This window comes from Panthera uncia, chromosome E1 (assembly GCF_023721935.1).
Source record: "Panthera uncia isolate 11264 chromosome E1, Puncia_PCG_1.0, whole genome shotgun sequence".
NCBI lineage: Eukaryota > Metazoa > Chordata > Mammalia > Carnivora > Felidae > Panthera > Panthera uncia.
Window position 1 is genome coordinate 46,914,857 of NC_064814.1, and position 23,325 is coordinate 46,938,181.

At 55.3% G+C, this 23,325-nt stretch overlaps 1 protein-coding gene across 9 annotated transcripts in view; it reads left to right on the plus strand.

Moving 5' to 3' along the window:
* Positions 1-23,325, plus strand: part of MPRIP (myosin phosphatase Rho interacting protein) — a 329,117-nt gene that overhangs the window by 246,030 nt on the left and 59,762 nt on the right. For all 9 annotated transcript variants that reach the window (XM_049637989.1, XM_049637982.1, XM_049637986.1 and 6 more), the window contains 2 exons: positions 12,727-12,878; positions 18,100-18,184. In XM_049637989.1, the coding sequence (XP_049493946.1) occupies positions 12,727-12,878; positions 18,100-18,184 (237 nt within the window). The remainder of the gene's footprint in view (positions 1-12,726; positions 12,879-18,099; positions 18,185-23,325) is intronic.

Consider the following 23,325-nt stretch of genomic DNA (forward strand, 5'->3'; position numbering starts at 1 on the left):
TCTCTCCACCGCTTGTCACTCCTGTGAACCAGGTTCTTTCCGTTTATTTCTGGCCTTTGTTGAGCCCTGACTTGTATGAGCCCTGTTCTCAAGCCACCTTCTCTCTGGCCTCCTTGGACTGGGGCTGGGGCTGCCTGGAGCTGCATCGTGGAGCAGGCGGGGATGGATTGGGGGGGAGCAGGGGCGGACAGAGCTGCCGCTGGGGCTGGGCGGCAGGTGCCAAATCCCGCCCGGCCCCCATCCGCGAGGGAGGAGCCGGGCGTTTCTTTCGGGGGCACCGGCACTAGCCTTTCTGTTCCCGGCTCACATGATTCTTCCCCCCGCCCCCCCCCCTTGCCTCCTGGAGGCCTCTCGGTGACCCTGGGCTTCATGGGCCTGGGGTCAGTTCTGCCCATCTGCCTGTGTGCCCCTGGGTCACCTGACCCCTCAGGAGCCCGCTTCACTGCCTGCTGGGTACCTGATGTCTCAGGCTTTCACTCTAATGGACATGATCCTCTCCCAGAAGGAAGCTCTTTCTGTTGAGAAGTGACATAGGACTGTTGACCACAGACACATTGCTTCCATCTCCTTTGCATCTGACAGGAGAGCTGAGTTAAGTCCTTTTCTTGATTGTCGCCCTCCTCAGCCTGCCTCGTCCCTCACACTCTGCCCCACCAGTGCTCCTGCTCTGTCCTCTACCCCTGGACATCCTCTTCCCTTTCCTGCCTCACCCCTGCCCCAGACAGACTGTCCTGTTAGCCAGCCCTTAGCAGTCTCCCGGAGGCCTTTCCGGCTCTGACAGTCTACACAGGCTACTGTCTCCCTGCCTCTATGGCTCCACTTGACTTCTTGTCCTGCCTGCCTGCCTCCCATTACTTGTGGCTTTAGCCTAGGAAGGTATACTTTCTATGAAGCAGGGAGATAGAAAAAAGGTAGCTGGAAATATAGGCGAAGCACAAAAAAAAAAAAGAAAGAAAAGAGAAAAATCAGTCCTTTAGTTTAGCACCTGCTCTAGCCCTGAGTCACCGAGGCCCAATCCTAAAAGTCATCCCCGTCTGCTCTTTTTTTCTTAGCCTCATACGCCTCGAATCCTTTCCATCAGCATCGCAGTCTGGGCCACCGTCTCATCTGCCTGCCTCACTTGTCTGGGGTCAGAGTATTCTTGTGAGCTACAGCCAGGCCTCCTCTGCTGGCACACGTCCTTGGCAGGTCATGTCTTCCGGGCCAGGCTGGCCGTGGCCACCCTGGACCCCCTTCATTCCAGACTCCAGCTTCCTCAGCCGGCCCAGCTCGTCCCTGCCCTGCGGCCTCAGCACTACTTTCTCCTTCACTCCGCCTCTGTTGGCCTCCGTGGGGTCCACCCCCCAGGCGTTCCCTAGCCCTGTACTTGCTTTCCTTTCCTTCAGTCATTTATTTCACCGCTCTGTTTTCTTTTTATTTACGTTCATCACCATGAGAATGAAGTGAGCTTTGCTAAGGTGGCCTGTTGACTTGTTCTCACCTCTCCCCTGCACCAACCAAGCACAGTGTGTGCCTGGCATAGAGTAGGTGCTCAGTAAATACCTGCTGTCTATTCCTAAACCTTTGTCTAGCCAGTTCTAAGGTGATTACATGGACTTTGAGGCAGGGCCTTGAAGACTTCCTTCACTATCAGTAGATGGGATCAGAAGTATAAAGCGGAGCTAGAGTCAGAGCCCCGAGAATTTAGGCGGGGGCCACAGGCCCACAGGTCCAATTGTGAGTCAGACGGGTGGTAACGTACTTCCTCCAGGAGTCTTCCACGTCAGCCTCCAAAAACTGTAGGGACTATGGGACATACCAGGAGAAGAGGCCGAGACAAGGGACATTTGCGCAGGCAGGTAGGCAACAGAACTGGGGAGGGGGAGGGGGAGGGGGCTTAGGTGCCAGGTGGAAACCGAGAAAGGCAAAACTATAAAGGCAGGATTTAGTGGTTCCGTTGTGGGGGGAGGAGACTGATTTACTTCAAGGTCTGGAGCTAGGGAAGTAAGCTTGGGGCTCTGGGGCGAACTTGGCCAGTGTGCTAAACCTTACTAATCGTGTTCAAGTCAAAAGGCTCATTCCTGTAACGGATGCTCATTCGTACATAGTTTGTACCTGAGGTCACCACACCTATCAGAAAGATAGTTCTTATGTTGTCCAGGTCCAGCTGTGCTCTGAAGTATCAGTGCCCTAGAGGAGAGTGTTGATCCCCAGCAGGATTCTGGGGTCCATCCTTTGGGGGGAGAGGCGCTGCTCCTGTCCTCGAGGTGAGGATTGGAAATGGGGAGAGGGAGGAATAGGAAGCTGGAGGGTGGGAGGATTGAGATTCGTGCCCACTGCTGCCTCTGTTCCGTACCCGCTGGGGAGACCTCACGCAAGGCTGCTGTAACTGGGCTCCAGTTGGCCAGACTCTGCCTGTAGACAAGGAGCGTGTTGGCTGAAATGGTGCATTTCTTTCTACCCATTGCCCAGTTTCTGTTTCTACTGTTCATGTTGCGGTTATTCCCGATACGGGAATCCAACTTGGCCTGGATGTGTGTGCGCATGCATGTGTGTGTCTTCAGATATGCATAACACAAAATTTACCATCTTAGCTGTTTTCAGTGTGCAATTCAGTGGCGTTAAGTACATTCATGCTGTTGTGCAACTATCAGGGTCCTCCGTCCCCAGAACTTCTTTATCTTCCCAACTGAACCCCTAGGAGTTAAACACTAATATTTGTCCTTTTGTGTCTGGTATATTTCACTTAATGTAATGTTTTTAAGATGCGTGCATGTTATAGCATGTATCAAAATTTCATTCCTTCCTGTGGCTGGATAATATTCCTGTGGGGGGAGGGGGCACATTTTGTTTATCGTTCATCCATCAGTGGGCACTTGGGTTGTTTCTCCCTTTTTGCTGTTGTGACTGATGCTGAAATGAACATGGGCATACAAAATATCTGTTCGAATCCCTGCTTTCGGTTCTTTTGGGGATATATCTAGAAGTGGAATTGCTGGATGATAGGGTAATTCTGTGTTTAATTTTTTCAGGAACTGCCAAACTGTTGCCCACAGTGGCTGTACCATTTTATCTTTCCACTAGCAATGCACAAAGGTTTCAATTTCTCCTTATCCTTGCCAACACTTGTTGTTTTCAGGTTTTTTGTTTTTTTCTTTTTCCTTTTCTTTTCTTTTCTTTCCTTTGTTTTCTTTTCTTTTGTATTAAAGCCATCGTGGTAGGTGTGAGGTGGTATCTCATTGTGGTTTTAATTTGCATTTCCTTAATAACTGATGTTGGGCACCTTTTCATGTGTTTATTGGCCATTTTTCTATCTTTTTTGAAGAAATGTCTATCTAAATTTTTAGCTCATGTTTTTTTTTTTTTGCTGTTGAGTTGTAGTTCTTTATATATTCTTCATGTTGATCCTTTATCAGATGTGTGATTTGTAAATATTTTTTTCCATTCTGTGGGTTGTCCATTCTTGTGACAGTGTCCTTCAACATACAAAAGTTTTCAATTCTGATGAAATCTCGTTTCTTCTATCTCTAATGCCTGTACTTTTGGTGTTCTATCCAAATCCTTGTCAAATCCAGTGTTCGAAGCTGTTTGCCTCAGTCTTCTAAGATTTGTATGTTTTTGCTCTTACATTTAGGTCTTCGATTCAGCATGAGTTAATTGTCATATACGGTATAGTGGGCACTTGGTTCTTGTGGAGTCCTGCTCTCATCCTGGTTGGGTGAGTGAGGAGGATAAAAGGTCTTCCCTTGCCTGCCTTGCCCTTCCCCGTCTTCCCTTGCCCCCGGTCTTAGGAGCAAGGTGAGCCTTGGCTGGGCAGTGATGGCTTCCCAAGGAGAGCTGAGGGCCCTTGGCTGCTTGGTGGGAGCCTAGACGTCTTTGCTGCCCAGCCAGCGGCCCAAGCCAGCAGGCCAGTCTGGCACAGCAGGTGTGAGAAGGAACTTCCTGGCATTGGCAGCAAGTGAAAAAGGTCCTTGTTGTATTCTTTTCTCCCTTAAAAAAAGAAGTTTAGCCAACCCTAACAATGCTCCACAAAGGCAGTGAGTTTGGCTGGTTGACAGAGCCCTTAGTGGGTCATTTCCACAGCACCCCACCGACTCCCTGCATGTACTGTACTGGGCTGGGCAGCCCCTCTCTTCCTGCAGCTCCCAGGCTACAGCCCCGATGTGGCCACGGCGCTGGACACAGCTCTCGTTGCTGCTTGGGATTAGCCAGTGTTCCCCCATTTGTGGGTCCCTTTCTGCTGAATCTGTGGAAGCCCTGAATGCCTCAGAAAGCCCATCCTGCCCCTGGTTGAGGCCAGAGCCAAATCTTGAAGGGAACCTCCCAGGGACAGGAGCATCATCATCTCTGGCAGGAGCTCAGAGCTGCTGTGTGTTCCGCACAGACGCCTGTTGTCGGAGCCTGGTAGGCTGCAAGTTAGCTCTTTGGGGGTGGTTGGCTCTAGCTGCTGCAGTAGAGGTAATGTGTTGAGGTGGGTTAGGAATTGGAAAGCCGGGCTCTAGTCCTTGTGTCCGTCTGGGCCGTGGCTTCCACGTCTGAGACGCGTGACAGAGGGAGGGGCATCGGGCGCCTTCCAGGCCTAGGTTGGAGGCAGCAGGCTGTGAGCGTTCTTCCTGCAGGGGCCTGAGTGGAGCAGCGTGGGCCTCTGAAAGGGCTGCCACATGCCGATTATTTCTGTACCTGTGCAATGTCTTGTTTTGTTTGACTTGTAAGTATATAGGTCATTGCCTTTTAGTGTGGTAACGAGATTGTACAATCATCTAATTTTAGAACATCCCCCCCCACCCCCCGCAAAGAAACCCTGTACCCCTTATCTGTCATCCCCTAAACTTCCCCCAGGCCTTGGCAACCTTGATCTACCTTCTGTCTCTATCAATTTACGGGCTCTGGACGTTTCCTACAAATGGGATTAATGCAGTATGGCCACACCCACCTCTTGCGTTTCATCTTTATCATCTGCTGGCCCCAGGGGTGGTGGCTGCACACCGTGGTCCTCTGGTGGTCGGGCCCTTTCTGGGCCCTGCTCCTCCTTCAGGCTCCTGCACTTCATGGCCCTCAGATGGTAGAGGACTTGTTACCTTTGCACATGGAGCATCCGGCTACCCATTTAGCAAAAATGAGATTGGGCAAGGTTGGGTGTTCCTATTTTATAAATAATACATATTCAAGGGCACCTAGATGGCTCAGTCGGTTGAACATCTTGCCTCTTGATTTAGGCTATCATGATCTCAGGGGCATGGGGTGGAGCCTGCTTAGGATTCTCTGTCTCTCTCTCTCTCTCTCAAATAAAATAGCCAATAAAATAATACATATTTATAAGTAGAATGTTGTGGTACGTATGTTACAGAATATTTATAAATAAAGCATAGTATTTATACAACGAATCTGCAACGTAAACTTAGAGGGGTCGGTTTTTTTTTTCCCATATATCATTCAAAAATAAGTGCTGAAGCTCATTTTGAATGGTGCCAATGTAGGCATATAGAGGAAAATCAAATTAATTTTATTGAGGACCTCACCATCTATTGTGGAGAAGAGATGGGCAGACCTGAAGGTGGACTCAGGGCTACATGCAGGGCTCTTTCCTTCAGAGGGGAGGTGAGGGATGTGAGGCAGGCATCTCTGGCAGAAGATGGCTATAAAGGAGGCCAGCCTATTCACCAGTGGGTCACCTAGGCCTGTAAGCTTGGGCAGGACGTGAGGACGGGGCTCCTGAGGGCCTCAAACACGGGGCAGAGAGCTTGGGCTCGAAGCTACGGGAGCAGTTAAGACAGAAAATGCCCTGGCCACATTTGTGCTCATGAAAGGTCATTCTTGGACCAGTACTGGCGACCATGGGGAGACCAGCAGAGTCGAGGCCACCCTAGGCCTGGGTCCTAACTGTGGAACAGTGCTGAGGAGCTGAGTGCCGTGCCTGGGAGAATAGAAACCACAGACCTTCCCGCTGGATGCCAGCTGCTTCTGCGTGCCTCCCACAGAACACATCCCAGAGGCTCCCAGCTCCCTGGCTCGACTGGGATCAGTGAGCAGTGGGATGACTCCGGGGCGGGCAGTGAGAAAGAGATGGGTGTGACACTCACGTGTGGGCCTGCCTGCGCCTGGGAGCTGGCGGGGGAGGAGGGCTAGGCCACAGTGCAGGTGAAGTGTCTGGTGCTCCAAAGAAGGGCAGACACCCGGCCGCATTGGAGTGTGATGGGGAAACCAGACTCTGATCTTTCCCGGGGCCTTGACGTAGCGCCTGGGAGACACAGACAATGAAAGTAAACTGCTCTGCTGCCCTTGGATAAACCCCTTAGTTTGGCCCATCATTTTCAAGAGCCTGTTTTTGGCCATCTTAGGACCAGTCACTGGCCTCCGGTGTGGGCTTGGAGGCCTGGCGTTTCCTCCCTTCTCAGGGAGAGGGCGGCCCATGGCCCCTCCAGTCCAGCCAGGCCCGTTCTCTTCACCCTGCTGGCCTCTTCTCTGTCCCTGGGTAGGAGACAGATGTGTCCGGTGCTTTCCTCTCTTTTCCGTGGGGCAAGCAGTCAGAAAATGTATTGAATAAATGGTCTTTTCTCCATCATCCCCTTGCTTGGTGGGGAGTGTGTGTGTGTGTGTGTGTGTGTGTGTGCTGGGAAACAGCAAGGGAGGCAGCCTGGGTCATGTGCCAGCCCTGAGCCCTCACTTCCTGTGAACAACTCTGTGAGGTAAGGGATTTCTTTTATTGTGGTAGAATATACACAACACAAAAATGTACTGTTTTAACCACTTCAAAGTGTACAATTCAGTGGCATTTAGTACATTTATAATGTTGTGCAACCATCACCACTGTCTAGTTTCAGAACTTTTCTCATCACTCCAAACGGAAATCTCCTACCCATTAAGCAGTCACTCGTCATTCCCCACTCCCCCACTCATCCCCTAGCAACCATTAATCTGCTTTCTGTCTCTATAAATTTGCCTGTTCTGGATATTTCATCTAAGCTGAATTATACAGTATGTGTCCTTTTGTCTCTGGCTTCTCTTCTTTCACTTAGCTAATGTTTTCAGGGCTCAGCTCATCTGTGTTGAAGCACGTGTCAGTATTTCATTCTTCTTGGGGTTGAACACCATTCTGTTGTATGACTAGAATTGATGGACGTTTAGGCAGTTTCCACCTTTGGGCAATTGTGAATAGTGGTGCTGTGAACATTTGTGTACAGGTTTTGTTTGAACACCTCTTTTCAGTTCTTTGGAGTATAAACCTAGGAGTGGAATTGCTGGGTCATGTGGCAACTCCATGTTTAACTTTTTGAGGAACCTCCAGAATATTGTCCACAGTAGCTGCTTCATTTTACATTTGAAGTAAGGGATATCGCTACTCCTGTTTTACACTTGTGGAAACTGAGGCTTAAAGTCGGCAGCTTGCCCAAGGTGACTTATGTGGTGAGCGGCAGATGTAAGACTCTGTACCAGAGGTGGTGCACTTCTTGGCTCGTTGGGTTCTAGAAACGTAAAGCCCAGAGGCTACATTAGGTCTCTGAGCCTTTGTGGGGAATAAGGGGCTAGAGGCTCAGTCATCTGGCTCCTCCTCTCCTGGGGTGCTGGGCACACAGGTGACAGGCTCCCACACCACAGCCCCCAGCCTGGTTGGCCCGGCCTCCTCCTGTAGGCAGAGTTGCAGCAGTCAGGTTTCATGTTGGAGTCCCTAAAGGGCAGAGGGGGTGCAGAAGGGGGCTCTCCCTCCAGAGGAGCCACGTGAGGCCACGGAAACAGACCTGGCACCTGAAGACTTGTGGCGAGACCGCGGGTGTGAAGGACGGTTGTGAGCCACCCCACAGACCAGGAGGACTGTGGAATACATGGGAGGATGCTTGGGCGGGGGACTTTGCTGGCTTCTTGCCAGGCAAGGAACAGGAGGAAAGGAGTTCTGTGTGGAGGGCACCTGCTGGGGCCCTTGGCCGAGGTTGGTGGAAGGCACTTGCTTCTCTGAGCTCTCAGAGGGGTGAGGGGGCGGCTTTTGCTCACTCCAATCCTGGGTGGATTCATGGGTATGTCTTAAGACCCCTTTTCCATGGGTCTTGCCAGTTTTCTTTGAGAACTTGGACTTTGAGGATATTCGTGTAAAGAGAGCTGCTCACTAGGGAGAACTGTGGCCTTGGAGAGAGTCAGGTACTGAGAGTCAGGTGGCCCAGTCTACACCTGGATGGCATTTGGTGTCCCACCTCTTGAAGGAGGGACTCATGATTCGTTAGACTCAGGACTCTGAGCAGCTTGGCAGTAGCAGGAAGAGCCAAGGGACAGTCTCTGTGATCCTGACCAGCGCGTGTTCCTCTCAGGGAGCGGGGTTCCAGGGGCGCCTGAGATGGGGAGCAGTACTCAGCAGAGCTCCCCAAGGGCCACCTTCCTTGCAGAGGAAATTCAGATCTAACCTCCTTAATCCCAAAGAAAGGATGTGCTCTCTCCTTGTACCTGGCTCTAGCGGCCTGACCATGCCTCCAGTGTGGCCACCAGGGAGGCCTCCGTACGGGAGCTTGTGGGAGCCGTTATGGTCACCTCTGGGGAGGGTGGAGGAGGTCATGCTCCCGCGAGGGCTCTCTCTGCTCCTGCCTGCTGACAGGTTCTGCAGTAAGCGCGGGCCACCCTTGCTCTGGGTGACCCCAGGCCCCTTTCCCGCTCTGAGCCCCAGCCTGGGCATCTGTGTGTCGAGCCTGTCAGAGCACCTTCCTCCTGTGGCTGTCATCAGAGTGAACCTGTAACTACTTATTCAGAGCCTGCCCAACCCCGGAAGACAGTATTATTCTTGCCACGGCGGCTCCTACTGAAAGGTAGAGTCTTCTTGTCCTTCCTGGACCATATTCTGCCCCTGCTTCTGGCAGCCTGGAGACGTGCTGGCTGACCACTGTCACCACCGGGTAGCACTGCTTTTCCTACTCCTCAAGTGGGTCGTGGGGAGTGTGAGAGAACATAATACAGAACGCAGCGCACGCGGTGAAAGTATTGCCCCGTAATTTTTCATTCCGTGTGTGTGTGTGCCCGTGCAGCTGTTCATCCCAAAGTGAAATGCGCTCTTCTCTGTCAGTCATGAGCAGATTAGCTTGAAATACGCGAACTGTCGCACGACCTGCAGTTGACTGGGTTAAGATTTTGTGAGCACTACTTTGCCCTGGGGGAAAGCCTTTGTCTCTGTTTTCCCATCTGGATGGGGGAGGGGGTGTAAATTGGACTGGTCCCGTTCCATCCAAGTCTTGCCTGGCCGCTGGTTCTGTAAGCACAGCTGCCTGGAGGGAAGGACCCCCATGGATAGCTCTAGCTGGCCTCTTCTTGTACATCTGTGCTACTTTCCTCTTCTTTCCCTCTGGCTCTTAGAAACTTCCCAAACTTCGAGATCCAACAAGAAGTGGAGGAGGCCTGTTTTCCCCAAAGTGCCTGGGATGGGTGGGGGTGGAGGGTCTCCAGGTGGTAAGGCTGTGCTGTGGCAGCATCTTCCAAAGCAAACCCCTGGCAGGCGCCCGGCTGCAGTGGGGAGAGGTTCCCTTGGCCTTTTGTGGGCCAGGGGGCAAATGACAGAAGGGGGGCTGGGTTCTCAGCAGGGTGTGCTCACATCCCTGGAGAGAGGCCCTGCTCTTAGCCGTCCCGCTTGGTCACTTTATGCTTCCGTGGTCTTCGGCCTTGGGATTAGTTGACACTGATGCAGCCCTACCATCCAGGCTGATGTGTGTGGAGGCCAGAAGAGGACCGGAAGCCCCCAGGTGGCCGGAGAGCATCTGGTGACTTTGCCGGCTGAGGACCTACCTACCCATAACTTGGCAACAGAGCAGAGTTGGGTGGCCTGCAGACAGCCACCTCTTTTTTGAAATTGAGCAAAACTAGGTGTCACTCGGCCTCGTCGGAGGCCTGGATTCCTAACCTCTGGAGGTACAGACTGAGGGCAGGGAGCTTGTCAGATGGAGCTGAGCTCTGCCGACAGTGTTGGGGTGAGGGGTTCCCTCTGGCTGGATGTGGATTTTAGCCTGGATATCTGCCCTCGCTTTCTAAGCACGAGGCCTGGTCTGGCCGGGAGTTGGATTGTCAAGGGTCTTCTCTCTCCTCAGCTCTGACAATGCAGAAGGGTGTGGCCACACCTGTGCCTGGGGGCTCTCTGGAGACCCTTGGTTGACCTGGTCCACGGTTTGAGGGCAGACTAGTGAAGGAGCACATGGGGGTGGCGGTATTGGCAGCCGGGGCGGGGGGCGGGGGGGGGGGCGGCTGCGGGAGTATCGGTAAGCGGACGTGCTGGCCCCGCGCCCGGCAAGCGGTGATCGCCCGGGAGAGTGAGCACCTTCACAGCCGGTGGCCCCGGTGCTGGTGAGGCTTCTCCCCAGTGGCACTGTGCAGACTCAGGAGGAGCTGTTGACTCTGCTCCCTTTTTCCACATGTCCAATAGGATTAGACAGTGCCTGCCTCATAAGTAATATTTAAGGAGGCGTGGAAGAGGTCGTACTTACGATAAGACCCTGACACACAGATAGTAAATAAACATTCGTTTCCTTTGGCCATAGCTTGTTATGTCTTTGCTTTTTATTGACGCTTCTGAAAGCTCGCCTGGAAGGAGGTAGAGACCGCATTTTGCACACACACAAAACTGAGGCACAAAGAGGTTGTAGGAAGTCTTAGGGTACGACTGGTGACGAGGTCCCACGACCGCATTCAGCTGCAGGGCTGGCTGGGAAATCTTGCTGGTGGCCGGTGGCCACGTGTCCAGCAAACACAACTACTGTGCAAGAGGGGACGGTGAGCGGTTTCGTGACCCTGAACCCTGGCACAGTAGTCTCTAAAGATAAGCCCACTAGGTGGCATAGTGAGAGGAAAGTATTAGAATTTCTGTTGGTGTGTTTTAACTTCCCTGTGTGTGTTACGTACGTGTCATAGTTTATAAGCTGTTGGCACAATAGCACAGATAGATAACTTACGTCGTGCTTCCATGTGCCACAGGCGGGCGTACATTGGCACCTTGTGACGCCCACGAGTCCAAGTTGGGGTGGACATCGAGGACAGAGGAGGAAACGTGACCTTGGGAAAGCCCCTCTGCTGTCCCCTCTCCCTTCTGTGGCCCTGCTCAGGGCCCTGATCCTCACAGCAGTCCACAGCATCAGTGTCCTTGTTTCAGGCACAAGGACCCACCTCAGAGGATCCGTGAGCCTTGTCGGTGGCAAGGGGGAACATGTGCTTCAGCGTGCGGGACGCTGAGCTAAAAGAGCAGAAGTCACCACCCTTAGTTTGCCCAAAGGGGGTTCACATGGGGCAGTGGCATGATGCCAGAGCAGACCTGGGATTAGAAATTCTGAAGAGTGGAGGTGCTGGAACTGGACTGAGGAGGTTGGGAAGCCTAGGAGGACCATGTGGCCCCACCCTGGGTTGGAAGGTGCGTTCTTGTGGCCGTGGGAGCACTACTCATTGGGGGTGGGGGCAGACACTAGACGCCTGTGGGCCTCCCCAGCCAGAAGACAGATGATGGGGGGGGGGGGTCCCAGGCTACCAGTCTTGCTCCCTGCTCCTGAAGAACCCCCCTGCTTGGTTGCAGGATAAGCCACTAAGCTCCCTTTTCCAGCTCAAAGACTCTCCAGAAGGGCCCAGGAGAGATGCTACAAGTCTGCTTCACTGAAGGACCACACTAGGCTTAGTATGGGTGTGCCCCCTCTCGGAAGTGGGACTCTGCCCCCTCTCTATCCACACCTGAAGTCAGAGGCCAGCTCACAGCTGGCTCTCCTGCCCTGCCGCACGCATTCTGAGCTGAGCCTAAGGAAGGGCGGGCTGAGCCTAGAGGCTCCATGAGGAAAGGCTTCTTGGAGCTGGAAAGCATACTCCTTCCCCCTCCTGTGGACCAGAAAGCTGGCAGCCATATTGGGTGAGGTCGGGAGCTCTTGCCCTTGGCATGGTGACAGCCACGGCACCTTGTTTCCCTCCCCAAAGCATCTTCCTGCTTGGGGGAAAGGTGAAGGGCCACAGGACACAGGGGTAACAGATCCTCTTTAGGAAGGTCTTCTCTGCTGACCCTCACCCCAGTGGGAATCTAAAGCCTTCTTTGCTTGCGTTCTGTCCCGAATCTCAGGGTCTAACAGTGTCAGAAAAGGAAAAAAAAAAATTTATTTGTTCCGGTGCTGGCCAGGCAGCCTTGTAGCAAATCCTCGTGGGTGCTTCCTGGGAGGTGACGGTGGGTCATCTGCCCCGAGTGGGCTTGGCCTACCTTTAAAGCATTTATGATGTGTGTGGCTCCAGCCTGCCAGCCCCACAGCCTGCCTTCCAGGATGTGGCTTCTCTCTGGCCCCCCCTCCTTGCCTCTAAAAATAACCTTGCTATTTTAGAACCACCTCCTCTGGAGCCTTTTCTCACTGCTCTCTTGGATCAGTAACCCCTGTGAGACCTGGCTCTTGGCTGCCTCTGTCCCCTCAGCTGTCCTCCCAGAGCTGTCCCCTTCCTGTTTCTCCCCCTTCCCCCAGTACCAGCTGGGATATTGTTCTCCAGCTAGGAAGGAATGTCCAGCTGGCTGTCCTCCGAGAAGAAGAGACCTGTCACCTCTCCTCCCCGGGGATGGGTAGGGAGGAAGCGGGGCCAGGAGGGTGGCGGCGAGGCAGAGCACCACCCCGTGTGTCTGTTGTATTTGGGGACTCACACAGGCGTGAGAGGTTCAGGTGCCTGTCGAAGTGACAAGGGTTGAGAGGGCCGGGGGCTACAAGGACAGTCCATGCTGCCGTACTCTGACCCATGAGTGCTGGCTCCTGAGTGACTCCACGCCCCATCTTCTTACAGCCCACAACCCTGCCTCAGGGCACCATCAACATGAACCAGTGCACAGATGTGGTGGATGGGGAGGCCCGGACAGGCCAGAAGTTCTCCCTGTGCATCCTGACCCCTGAGAAGGAGCATTTCATCCGGGCAGAGACCAAGGAGATCATCAGCGGGTGAGTCTGCCCCACACGTTTCGGGAGGAGGCGCTCCTTACCCACCAGCGGGTTCTCGGACCGGTTCCCTTTGGCACAAATTGGGCAATATCGCCGTCCCTTTCTTCATCAAATGTGTCGCCGCTTCTGAGTCCCCTCTTTCTCTTCACAGCGCTACTGTGTGCCTGGTCACCACGCCAGAAACTGGCCTCCCCCTCCACCCGCCTTTGCGTCATCCGCATGTCCACATACCCACCAAGGCTGTCTCCTCATGTCCTGTGTGCTCGGGCGCCTCCCTCTGCTGGCACTGCCCGGTTCCGGGGCTACCTCGTCTCCTTTAGGCCTCTCGCTGGTCTCCCCACCTCCGTTCCCACGCCTCCCCAATCTGGTGTCACTCAACCGTGAGGGGCTCAGTCCCAGAGCTCGTCTGACTTTGCCGAAAACGCCATCGCTTGGGGAACAAGTCCAGGTTCCTTGGCTGGCCCTGGAGGGGGGGGACCCTTCACAGCCCTCCAGCCTCACCTCCATCACCCTCATGTCCCAGCACGGAGCTGCTTGTCACCACATATGCCCCTGCTGCCCACTGGCTCTGTGCCTTCAGTGGGGAATGATCCCTCAATCCCTCAGACTGGTAGAGTCAGCCGGAGCGTGCACTCTTCCAGGAAGCCTTCCCCGTTGAGGCACCTGGCGCCATCGGCTGGCCCTTAGAAAAGATGCAGATTGTCTGCGTGCACACGTGGCTTCCTTAGGCAGCAGCAGGTCCTTGAGGGAGGAGGCTGCGTCTCGCTCGCGGTCACCCCAGTGCTGCTGCGTACACTGGCTTCTTTGTCCAGGTGGAAGGAAAGAAAGTCTCTGAGTGACACCACTGCCCTGACCGTGCTGTGCGCAGAGGCTCAGGGGGAGTCCTGGAAGCGGGAGGGGGCCCAGGTTTGAGGCCGACGGTCCGGGGGCGCAGAGCTCCGTGCTCCTAAGCCCACGCGGCGAGTCCCTGCTCCCAGGGCACCGCTTGCCAGCTCTGTGCGACCTCACCACCCAGCGTGTGCATGGTGAGCAGGCTCCACCAGCCCGGCCAGGAGCTTGGGCACTGGATCTTGGAAAATCCCGTTGGTCCTTTAAGACCTAAGAAAGCTTTGAGAGAAAGTAAACCTGGGGGGTGAGGGGTACTGGGCTGATTATTGCAGCACAGAGTAGAGGGAAATCGAGCGTGAAGCCTTTTGGTTTCAATAAGTAAAAAGACTGAGCACTGGCCTGGGCTTCACTATCCTTCAGGATCTCAGGCTAAGGCTGCTGTATGAGGAAGTGAGGATACTGGTCAGAAGGTCCCCAGTTCTTGCCGAGTTCAAAAGTTCAAGTCCAGGGGCGCCTGGGTGGCTCAGTCGGTTAAGCATCTGACTTCAGGTCATGATCTCACGGTCTGTGAGTTCGAGCCCCGCGTCAGGCTCTGTGCTGACAGCTCAGAGCCTGGAGTCTGCTCTGGATTCTGTGTCTCCCTCTCTCTCTGCCCCTCCCCTGCTCATGCTCTTTCTCTCTCTGTCTCAAAAATAAATAAAAACATTAAAAAAAAAAAAAAAAGTTCAAGTCCACACTGTGATAAGGAGGAGCAGAGGGCCAGAGCTGCACTGCACGGTCACCAGGTGACCCTGTGCTGGGGGGGTGCCAGTTCACCCTGAGCCCTTTTCCCTTGGAGAGAGGCAGGTTTGCATTTCTGACTCCTGGGGGCAAACAGGAGGACCACTTTGCCTCTGCCTCTCCCTGGCCTTAATTCTAGAACCATGTGGTTTAAGAGTGTAGAGAGCGTGGAGCGCCTGGCTGGCTCAGTCAGAGGAGCGTGCGACTCGTGATCTCGGGGTCATGGGTTCGAGCTTAACTTAAAAAAAACTAAAAAAAAAAAAAAAAAAAAAGAGTAGAGAGGTCTTTTACAAAGAGATCCCTCATCCTACAGTTGGGAGACTAAAGTTTTAGAAACGAGAGGACCCTGACCAAGGGCCACCCTCCAGGCCTGAGTGACAGCACAGAACCACTTGCACTTCCTGGCTCACACTTGCTGCTGCGGCCTGTCTGCAGAAACACTCAGGCCGGGGCTCCACTGCCCAGCTGGATTCCTAGGGGGAGATCTAGCCTTGGGAGCTAGGTCCTGTGGAGGCTTCTGGTTAGCAGGTGGGATGGGAAAGGGGTGTCCAGGGTCCCCAGGACAGGCTGGATCATGTGTGACTGGGGGACCAGGTCAGGGATATAGCGATGTGCTACATGGCATTAGGAAACTGGCATCTGATCGCGCCTCTGGCAGGTGGCCTGAATCCTACCATTAGGCACTTGCCACAGGCCAGGGGACCTCCTAAGGTCACCACCTGTATGGGGAACGGGGACCGTCATTCCCATGCAGTGTGGGCAGACAAGGTCATTGATGAACCACGATACCAGATGCACATTCTCTCAGGGTCCCACACGTAGGCTGGGCTGTCGTGAGGTTAGGAGGTTTGTGCTGTGGCCCGGTGGCGTACCTGGAGCCAGAGCCACCCAGTGCTTTCCTCTCTCCTCATCCTGGGTCCGGGCCTCGCTTACCCCTGCCCAGCAGGCAGGGCTTACCGTGGCAGCCTGTCCCTGGGCCCCTGGGCAACAGCTTCCCCATCTTCACCACCTGCTGGGACACTTGGCCTCCTTCAGGGAGACAGGTGGGGGGGCGGTGTCCCCTGGGTACAGACTTCTGCCTCCACCTCCTCTCCCTCGTCTGCCTCTTGCCTTTGTGGATGGACTCCTCCCTTGGCATCCTCACCACCTGGCACAGCTCCTTTGCCCAGGGTCTCATCTGGTCCCTGAGACCCTGAGATGGGTCTAAGCACGCAGCTCCCTAATGAGCGGCAGACACTTCCTCTGGGCTGACTTCGAGCAGGAGCAGTTGGGGACAGTCCATCCAGCCTTCTCCCCGGGGTCTTCTCTGAACAGAGGCCCCGGAGCAGCCCGTGGCATCTCTCCCAGAGCCGGATGGAGAGAGTTGGCAGTTCTTTTTCCCGGCTCTCTTGTGCCAGGAGGAGCCTTCAGGATGTTTGGGGCACAGCTTAATGCAGCTCTTTTAGAGGAGTTGGGAGGGGAGCAGGAGTTGGCGGCGGGTTGGGGGGCAGGGGGCTCTTCCGTGCTCTCCAGCTGGGCTGAGTCCAAGCTTTCCCCCTTCTCTGAGCCCCTGCCTTTCAGCTTTGTCCCCTTCAGTCTTATTCACCCTGGCTCTGCTGTCAGAGTCGGGGAACACTCTACCACGTCCCTGGCACTCACATCCATGACTGATCCCGCGTCCGTACTCCCCCCTTGCCTCTCTTCTCTTCCCGGGTATATTTTACATAGTAACACATCCGAATGACGTTACACGCTTCCTACTGGGCTTCCGTGAGAAATCCGAGTTCAGGGAACACATTCTGAGCCCAGCCCGCCCCTGCCTGTGCTCAGCCTCTGAGTCTCCAGCACAGCTCCCTGAGCTCCGTGCAGTCAGCAGTGCAACCACGGCACAGATCTCTTTCCTCAAGGCCCTGTCCTGCGTGGCTCGTGGGCAGGGCCTCAGGGCACCCCACAGGTTCTCCACCCACCTGCCATACTCCCCGTGCTCCTGGGGCCCTGGAGGACCAGGTGACTTTGTCAGGCAGTCTCTTCTCCTCTCCTAAGTGAAGCTATGAGAGGGGTCTTCGACAGCTTGTTAGAGTGCCCAAAAGAATTTTCAGCCCCTGTGGCAGGCTGGAAAGTGGGTCTTTTAACCCCAGGAGCATGTGAGTTCCTCAGATGACATATGAGTGAGGCCCTCAGGGAGTCTGCTCATCTGCTGTCCTTACGGATACAGTCATGGCCTCTGTTCTTGCTTTGGGACCAGCCCACAGAGGAGTGACCCACAGGACCCTGTGCCTTAGGTCTCTGCGGGACAGGCAGTTGTTCGTTCTCTCAGCAAATTGAGAATTCCCTGTTTGGAGCTGAGCTCGGCTCTGCCCAGGTGCTGTGACTCCCCACACCCAAGCCCACTTTCCCCGCTGCCTGCTGTCAACAACCAGCACACCTCCTAAGGCTGTCCTGCAAGATCACGGACTGTGACTGGCCTCCCCTCCTCCGTCCCCGATCAAAGAAGCACCAGTGAGTGCGAAAGGCGCAAACCCTTCTTCCTGACCCAGGCTCGGGTCCTGGGTTGCTGCAGCCTCCGGCCAGGGTGCTGGCAGTGTGGGCTCTGCCTCACATCGCAGCTCAGCCGCTGCCGCTGGCCCAACACAGACCCTCGTGTTCTAGGAAGAAGGGAGACCAGAGTCTCCTGCTGTTCCTTCCCCTCTAGAGAGAGCGCCCTTCATCACCAGGTCCCTCCTGCCCTCCACTCCTCCTGTCTCCTCTCACCCAACCCTCCCAGATGTTAATGAAGCTCAGGTGAGGCAAGCAGCGGATGTGTCACGGCCTAATCCGCCCCAGAGGTGGGGAGACTAAAGCCCGGAGGGGCTGGGAGCCACCCAAGGTCATGGTTAGAGAGTCGCACGGCCAGATCTGTATCAGCCGCTGCTCTTCCCACACTCCCCTGCTGCCTTCTCTGCTCCTGGTCCAGAGTGGACCTTCCAACATGTGGGTTTTGGGGTGGGTCCCTGGGCAGCTCTGCCAGACCTTCCCCAAAGCCGAGGTGCCCAGAGCCCTCATTGTGCAGGTGGTGGGGCCCAGAGGTGAGTGAGTGGGTCTGGGAGGTCAGCAGCTCAGCCCCCGGAAGTGATCTGCTGCAGAGAACTTTGGTAGCACAACTCTTGGTTCCTGCCTCTGTAGCCCTAAAGGACACCCAACAGCAGCCCGTCCGTATGCTAAACAAATCTTCTCTGGGAGGACCATTTTAAAACCAAGTCGAAGCCCCAAAGATGGGATCAGTGAGGTGCTTGCTCTGCCCTCTGAGGCCTGTGGTTCAGGCCTGCTGCCCCATGAGGGTGAAGCATTCCTTGTGCCTGGGCGGACCACATGGCCCTCCCCACCTGCACTCTGGTCATTGTGGGGTCGGCATCTGGGCCTGGTCCCAACACAGCCTGTGCTTGTCCTGGGCTGCACTTCTGGCAGTTCCTGCCCCAGTGGAAGCAGGCTCACATCTGGGTCGTGCTCTGCCCTGCTCGGCTGCCCAGAGGCCTGACCACTGGGTGGATGCCCCCAAGCAGGAAGCGTTGCGCCTGGTGTCTAGACCACCCGACGAGGTTCCTAGTCCCCAAGAGCAGGGGTCTGATCCAGTGCTTCCCCCCTCTTCTCTCTCCAGATGGCTAGAGATGCTCATGGTCTATCCCAGGACCAATAAGCAGAACCAAAAGAAGAAACGGAAGGTGGAGCCTCCCACACCACAGGTAAGCAAAGTGGTATCGTTTCAGTAGAGCTGGGATGAAGTGAGAGCTCCCCGGAAGGACCCGGCCTAAAACTAGGGCTGAGGAAAAGGATCCAGATGGGGCTGAGATGGTCACCAGCCCTGCGTGGCCTCTCCTTCCCTCCAGTGGTCTGTGGGCCGCAGTCGGTACGCTCCTCTCCAAGCCACAGGGCAGGACCCTCCACGGGCCAGGGTGGCCTTCGTGTACACTCTGGGGCTGCCCCAGGCGGTTTCCAGCGAGTGGGCCAGTGCTGAGCAGCAGTATTACAGCACGTGTCCCTTCCCTGGCTGTCCCGCCATCTGCTAGGGAGCACGCAGCATGCTTGGAAGGCTACTTGCTGCACACGCATGTCCTCGCGCACCACGGTTGAGGAAGGGACTCAGTTCAGCTCTACTTGACACACGGGGATGATCCTACAGACAGCAGGCTGGGAAGGAAGGCCAGACAGGAAGTGTCCTGGCCGAGTGAGGGGCTCTCAGGGCTCAGGGCTTGACTCGTGGGCCCCTGTCCTACCTCCCATGTGACCAGAGCAGGAGGTAGCTTGCATAGTCCCACCAGGTCTAGTACTTTCCCAAAGGCCACTCTCTTCCACCTCTGCAGGGGCACAGGGCACCCAAAAGGGCTGTGCACCTCCCTGCCATGCTCCTCACACTCCCAGGGCCCTGACGGAGCGAATTAACCTTCCTGAGCCTCAGTGAACTGATTCGCAGAACGGGCCCTTTGAGATCTGGTTATAGGATTTTTGTGGGCATGAAGGGAAGCGCTGAGCGCCTGATGGGCGTTAGCGAATGCTCCTCCTCTCTGCTCCAGACTTCACAGTTACCGAGTGCCTTGCCCTGCCTGATCCAGCCTCACAGCAACCCTAAGAGTGAGCAGAATGGGGATCGGGTTCCCTTGGGATCTTGCAAGGCCCAGAGTCTGACAGGGAGCCAGCCCGTGACAGAACCTGGCTACCCACTGGGGGCTCTGTAGTCCTTACTGGATACTCTCTGCTTCAGCGAGTGGCAGAGGTCAGCCTGGGCAGGACTGGTAGGTGTGTGCTGGCCTGGGTCCCTCGCCCTCTACACACCCACCTTGGGCTTCCTTGCACAGGCCCTGATGGAGTGCGGCCCTGGGCCTGCTCTCAGCCAATGGTTGTTGTCTGCTGTCTGTCCACGCTCCCCAAGGTGTCTCAGGCCAGCATCCTCTGAAGGTAGTATGCCTGGCAAGAAGTCAGCAAAATGCAGTTGAAGTCATTCCTGGAGACTGAAAGTGGGGCTTCCTACTAGGGAACAGCAGATACACACACAAATCCCCCAAAGCTGCCTGGTTTGAGAGAAAAAATCCCAGGCAGAATAATAGCGTTTAGGGTTACTTTGCGTTTCTATAGTGATGTCTTGGAAACATCGCTAGAGCAAAGCTCCGACCTCCAAATAAGGCAACGACATGTGCAATAGACACGTTCGGCCCAGACCGGGGAGTTTGGTTGTGTCCCTGCTCCCCGGCTGTCCCCTCCCTCTAGATACTGCTAGCCATGGCCGAGCTTCACCTTTTCCGTTGGTAGCAGGAGCCCCGCGATCACAGGGTGGGGAGATCACCCACTTCCCTGAGAGTCTCTTAGAGCATGGGTGTCCCAGCCTGCTCTGCTCACCCCTTCCTGAGCCCCAGCCGAAGCCAGCCTGGCAGGGACTCTTCTTTCTGCCCCTTGTTCCCAAGAGCATCACATTTGATTCCATTGGTTTCTGGAAGCTGTAAACTTTCGTCTGGGGCCCATCTTCTTGTGAATCAGTCTCATGAGGTGATGTGGGGCCTCTCCAGAGGAGAGTTGGGGATCTCTGGACAGGCCTTCCCTCCACAGCCTGATGCTGAAGGTGTTTTGTTACCCTGAATGGAACAGGGAGGGAAGCCTAAAGCCTTGTGGGCCCCCCATCGAGGCAGGAACTCAGGACCCCCTATCTGGCCTCTTTCTCTGTGGCCTGGGAGAGTTTCACATAAAACCAGTGGGGATCTGGAAGTGCCGCTGTGCCGTGCCGTGCCCTCCAGAAACTCAGGAGGAGAGCCCACAGGGGCCCACTTTAAGAAGGATGTCTCAAGCAGTTAAGACTTGGGGCCATGGAGAGTACACTCACCAAGTGGTTTCCTGAGAGTATCAGAGAGAGACCCATGCCAGGCCCTGAGGGAGGATGAAGATCAAGCTACAGGGGGGAGCAGACAGCCTCTAGACTGGGCACATGGGTCCCAGCAGAGCCTAGAGCAGCAGGGAGTCAGGCTGGCCCTGGCCAGAGCCTCCAAAGCCTGAGGCCTGAGATACAGGTTCAGGGAGCTGCTGCTTTACTCAGCCCCAGTTCCCTCCAAGAGGAAAGACTTTTCCTGATACCGAGATGCCTAGAGAGAAGGAATAATGATCCATGCCAGGTATGACTAGGACAGGAAGGACGGAGATCTTACCGCCCTCTCCCCAAATCCCAGGTCTGCGGCCAGGGGCCGCGTGTTCCCCCTGCCAGTGTGTGGGCCGGGAGGCTTGATTCATCAGGTGGAGCTCTGGAATGCTGGTTTCTCCCATGCCCCCGCCCGCCAGCCTCTTGGCCCTTGCTTCTCCGCCTTTCTTGAGAGACCTGTAAAACAACAGACCCCTCTCAGTGTGACCAGAGACATGCCCGGAGGAATGTCCCTACTGGTCCAGTACACTGGTTCTTCTCAGGCCCACACGTGTGTTGTGGATTGCCACTTCTTCTGGGGTGTCTTGTTCTCTACTTGGGTGGCTGCTCCAGGTCACATCCTTCTTTTCATTGGGTCCCCGCTCCATTCCTGTGCCCAGGAAGTAGAAAGGCAGGCTTTCTGTGAAACCTCCTCTGGAGAGGGTACCTGCTTAGCTAGCATGTGGAGGCGACAGCGGCCCGGGCCTGCCTTTCTCTTTCCTCCCTACCTTTCAAAGCCCTTTGTGAGCTGCCAGATGAACAGCACAGACCTCGTTACAGCAGTGAAACGCTGATAGCCCCGACCATGCAGGGACTAGCACGTAGGAAACCTGGTACCTCTGCCTCCTTCCTCTTCCACAGGCACCTGTGGTCTGTGTCCTTGTGACCCCCAGCACCCTCTCCACCACAACGGCGACAAGTGTGGGGAGCAGAGGCAGTGCCCCACAGCCGCCACATACCCGCTTTGGAGAAGAGCAGCAACTTTACCCAGAGATCAGGCTTTCCTGTTATCACCCACCCAGCCCCCTCTCCTGGAAGCCAGCGTGGCTTTGCTCCTGCTGCCAGACTGTCCCTCTGTCTCCACCGATTCGATAAGGCTTGGCAGAGAGGGAAGAGAAAGCAGAGCCTCCAGAGGAGAGAAAAAGAACTGCCTGTGGACCTTGGCCACCACTCAGGGCCCTCACTCTCTGCGAGGTGTTTTCCAGAAGTGGGGAGCATGGGGAGGGATCTGCAGATGTGACCAGCCCGCACAGATTGGGAGGCCCAGGGCCAGAAGGTGGGTGTGTAGCCACGAGGTGCTGGGACATGCATTTGTTTCCCAAGCTCCCTGTCATGGCCCCTTGGATCTCAAGCCTAGAATTTCCTCGGCCTCTTGGGAATCCGTGGCAGCCCACCTGCTCCGTGCTGGAGCCACAGGCATCAGAGAGGGATGTGCATATGCCATGGGCACTTCACCCACAGCATGGGGCTGAGGCCACTTCCCTCACAAGCACAGCTGCCGCCTATTCCTCTTGGGCCCTTTCTGGCAACCTCTCCGTACCCTTGTGCAGCTGGTCTTCCGCAGAGGGGACGGATTCACCGACCATCTTCACGTCACCCCACCCCACCCCACCCAGTTCTCTAGGAGGAGTCCCAGCTCCACCCTGAGCCCACCAGAGCATGCCCGCCTCTGGCCTTTGAACAGAAGTCTCAGTCGCCAGAAGGGGCCACGGCAGGGGGACCTGGAGTGAATTCTGCTTGAGGGATGCGTTGCTGGGGCTCATGGATTGAGGGCGGTGGGCTGACTGGAAGGACAGGTGGCCCTGGGGCTGGCACTCCTTAGATCATTAGAGCCTGGTTCTTTTGGAGCCCTCAGGAAACTGTCAGAAACCATTGCCATTTTCTTACAAGAAGTCCAGTTCTTTCAAGGTGGGTAAGAGCTGCAGGGAATCTTCAGCCAGGTCTGGTGACTGCTCTGTTGGGCAGTCAGGTGCGTCCTGGGTCTGTGGGAAGAGCCTTCTTATCTTTATCCCATCCCTTGAGGCTCCAGAATTCTTGCAAAGCCAAGGAAGACTTTGGACCTGGTAAAATGCCTGTTTTTTCACATTGAGATACCTGGTGCCTGGGCTTCTCAGTGAGCCCTCTAGGATGCCCATCCAAAGCATACTCCTCCCCCCCTCCCACCGCCCCTCCTGAGGGTGACTGGTGATGGAAAAGGCTTGAAGCCCCACTCTGCCCCTTACTGGCCATGCGAGCATGAGCATGCCGTCTCCTCTCAGCCCGGGCAGCCTCCCCTACGAGGTGTGTTGGTTAGGACTGGATGGTACAGTGATGTACCAGAGCCCAGCACATGGTCCGTGCTCAGTGGCAGATAACCCAGCGGTTAATCCCGGCGGTTAAAACCCCGCGCACGCACAGACACATCACCCGTGTCATCTGTAATCCTCGCCAAGGGCCCCACCTCGAGAGTTGGGTTAAGGTAGGTTTCTAAAACTGAGACTTGGCCGCCAGGACGGGAGTGGAAGGTGGGCATTCGCGCATAATCCCCCTGTTTTTGGGAAGACAGATGAGACATGTCTTGCTTTTGAGAGCAAAGCCGTCTTGCTAGCAGTGCCCTCTGTAGCTGGCACCTAGGACCCTGGGCCAAGCCCGGGTGAGCTGGTGCTGTAGGGCAGCTAGAGATCCCAGCCGGGCCCTTGTCCAGGCCCTGGATTTGAGGTTGAGTCACAGTTCTGCGCCTGCTCTGGAAACGGACTTTCTGTATTTGGCTAAGTACCTCCCATGTGAATGCTTCTCCCACAGAGCAGCACCAGTTTCGATCTGGGGAGACGTGGGGTGGACACTGCTCCCATATGGGCTCGTGGCGGGGTGGGAGGGCATGCATGTACTTGGATGTTTTGTTTGTATCTGATGACTCTTCCTTCACACAGTGTCCCAGATGTCCTGTTTGAGCTTTCTAGAACCAGA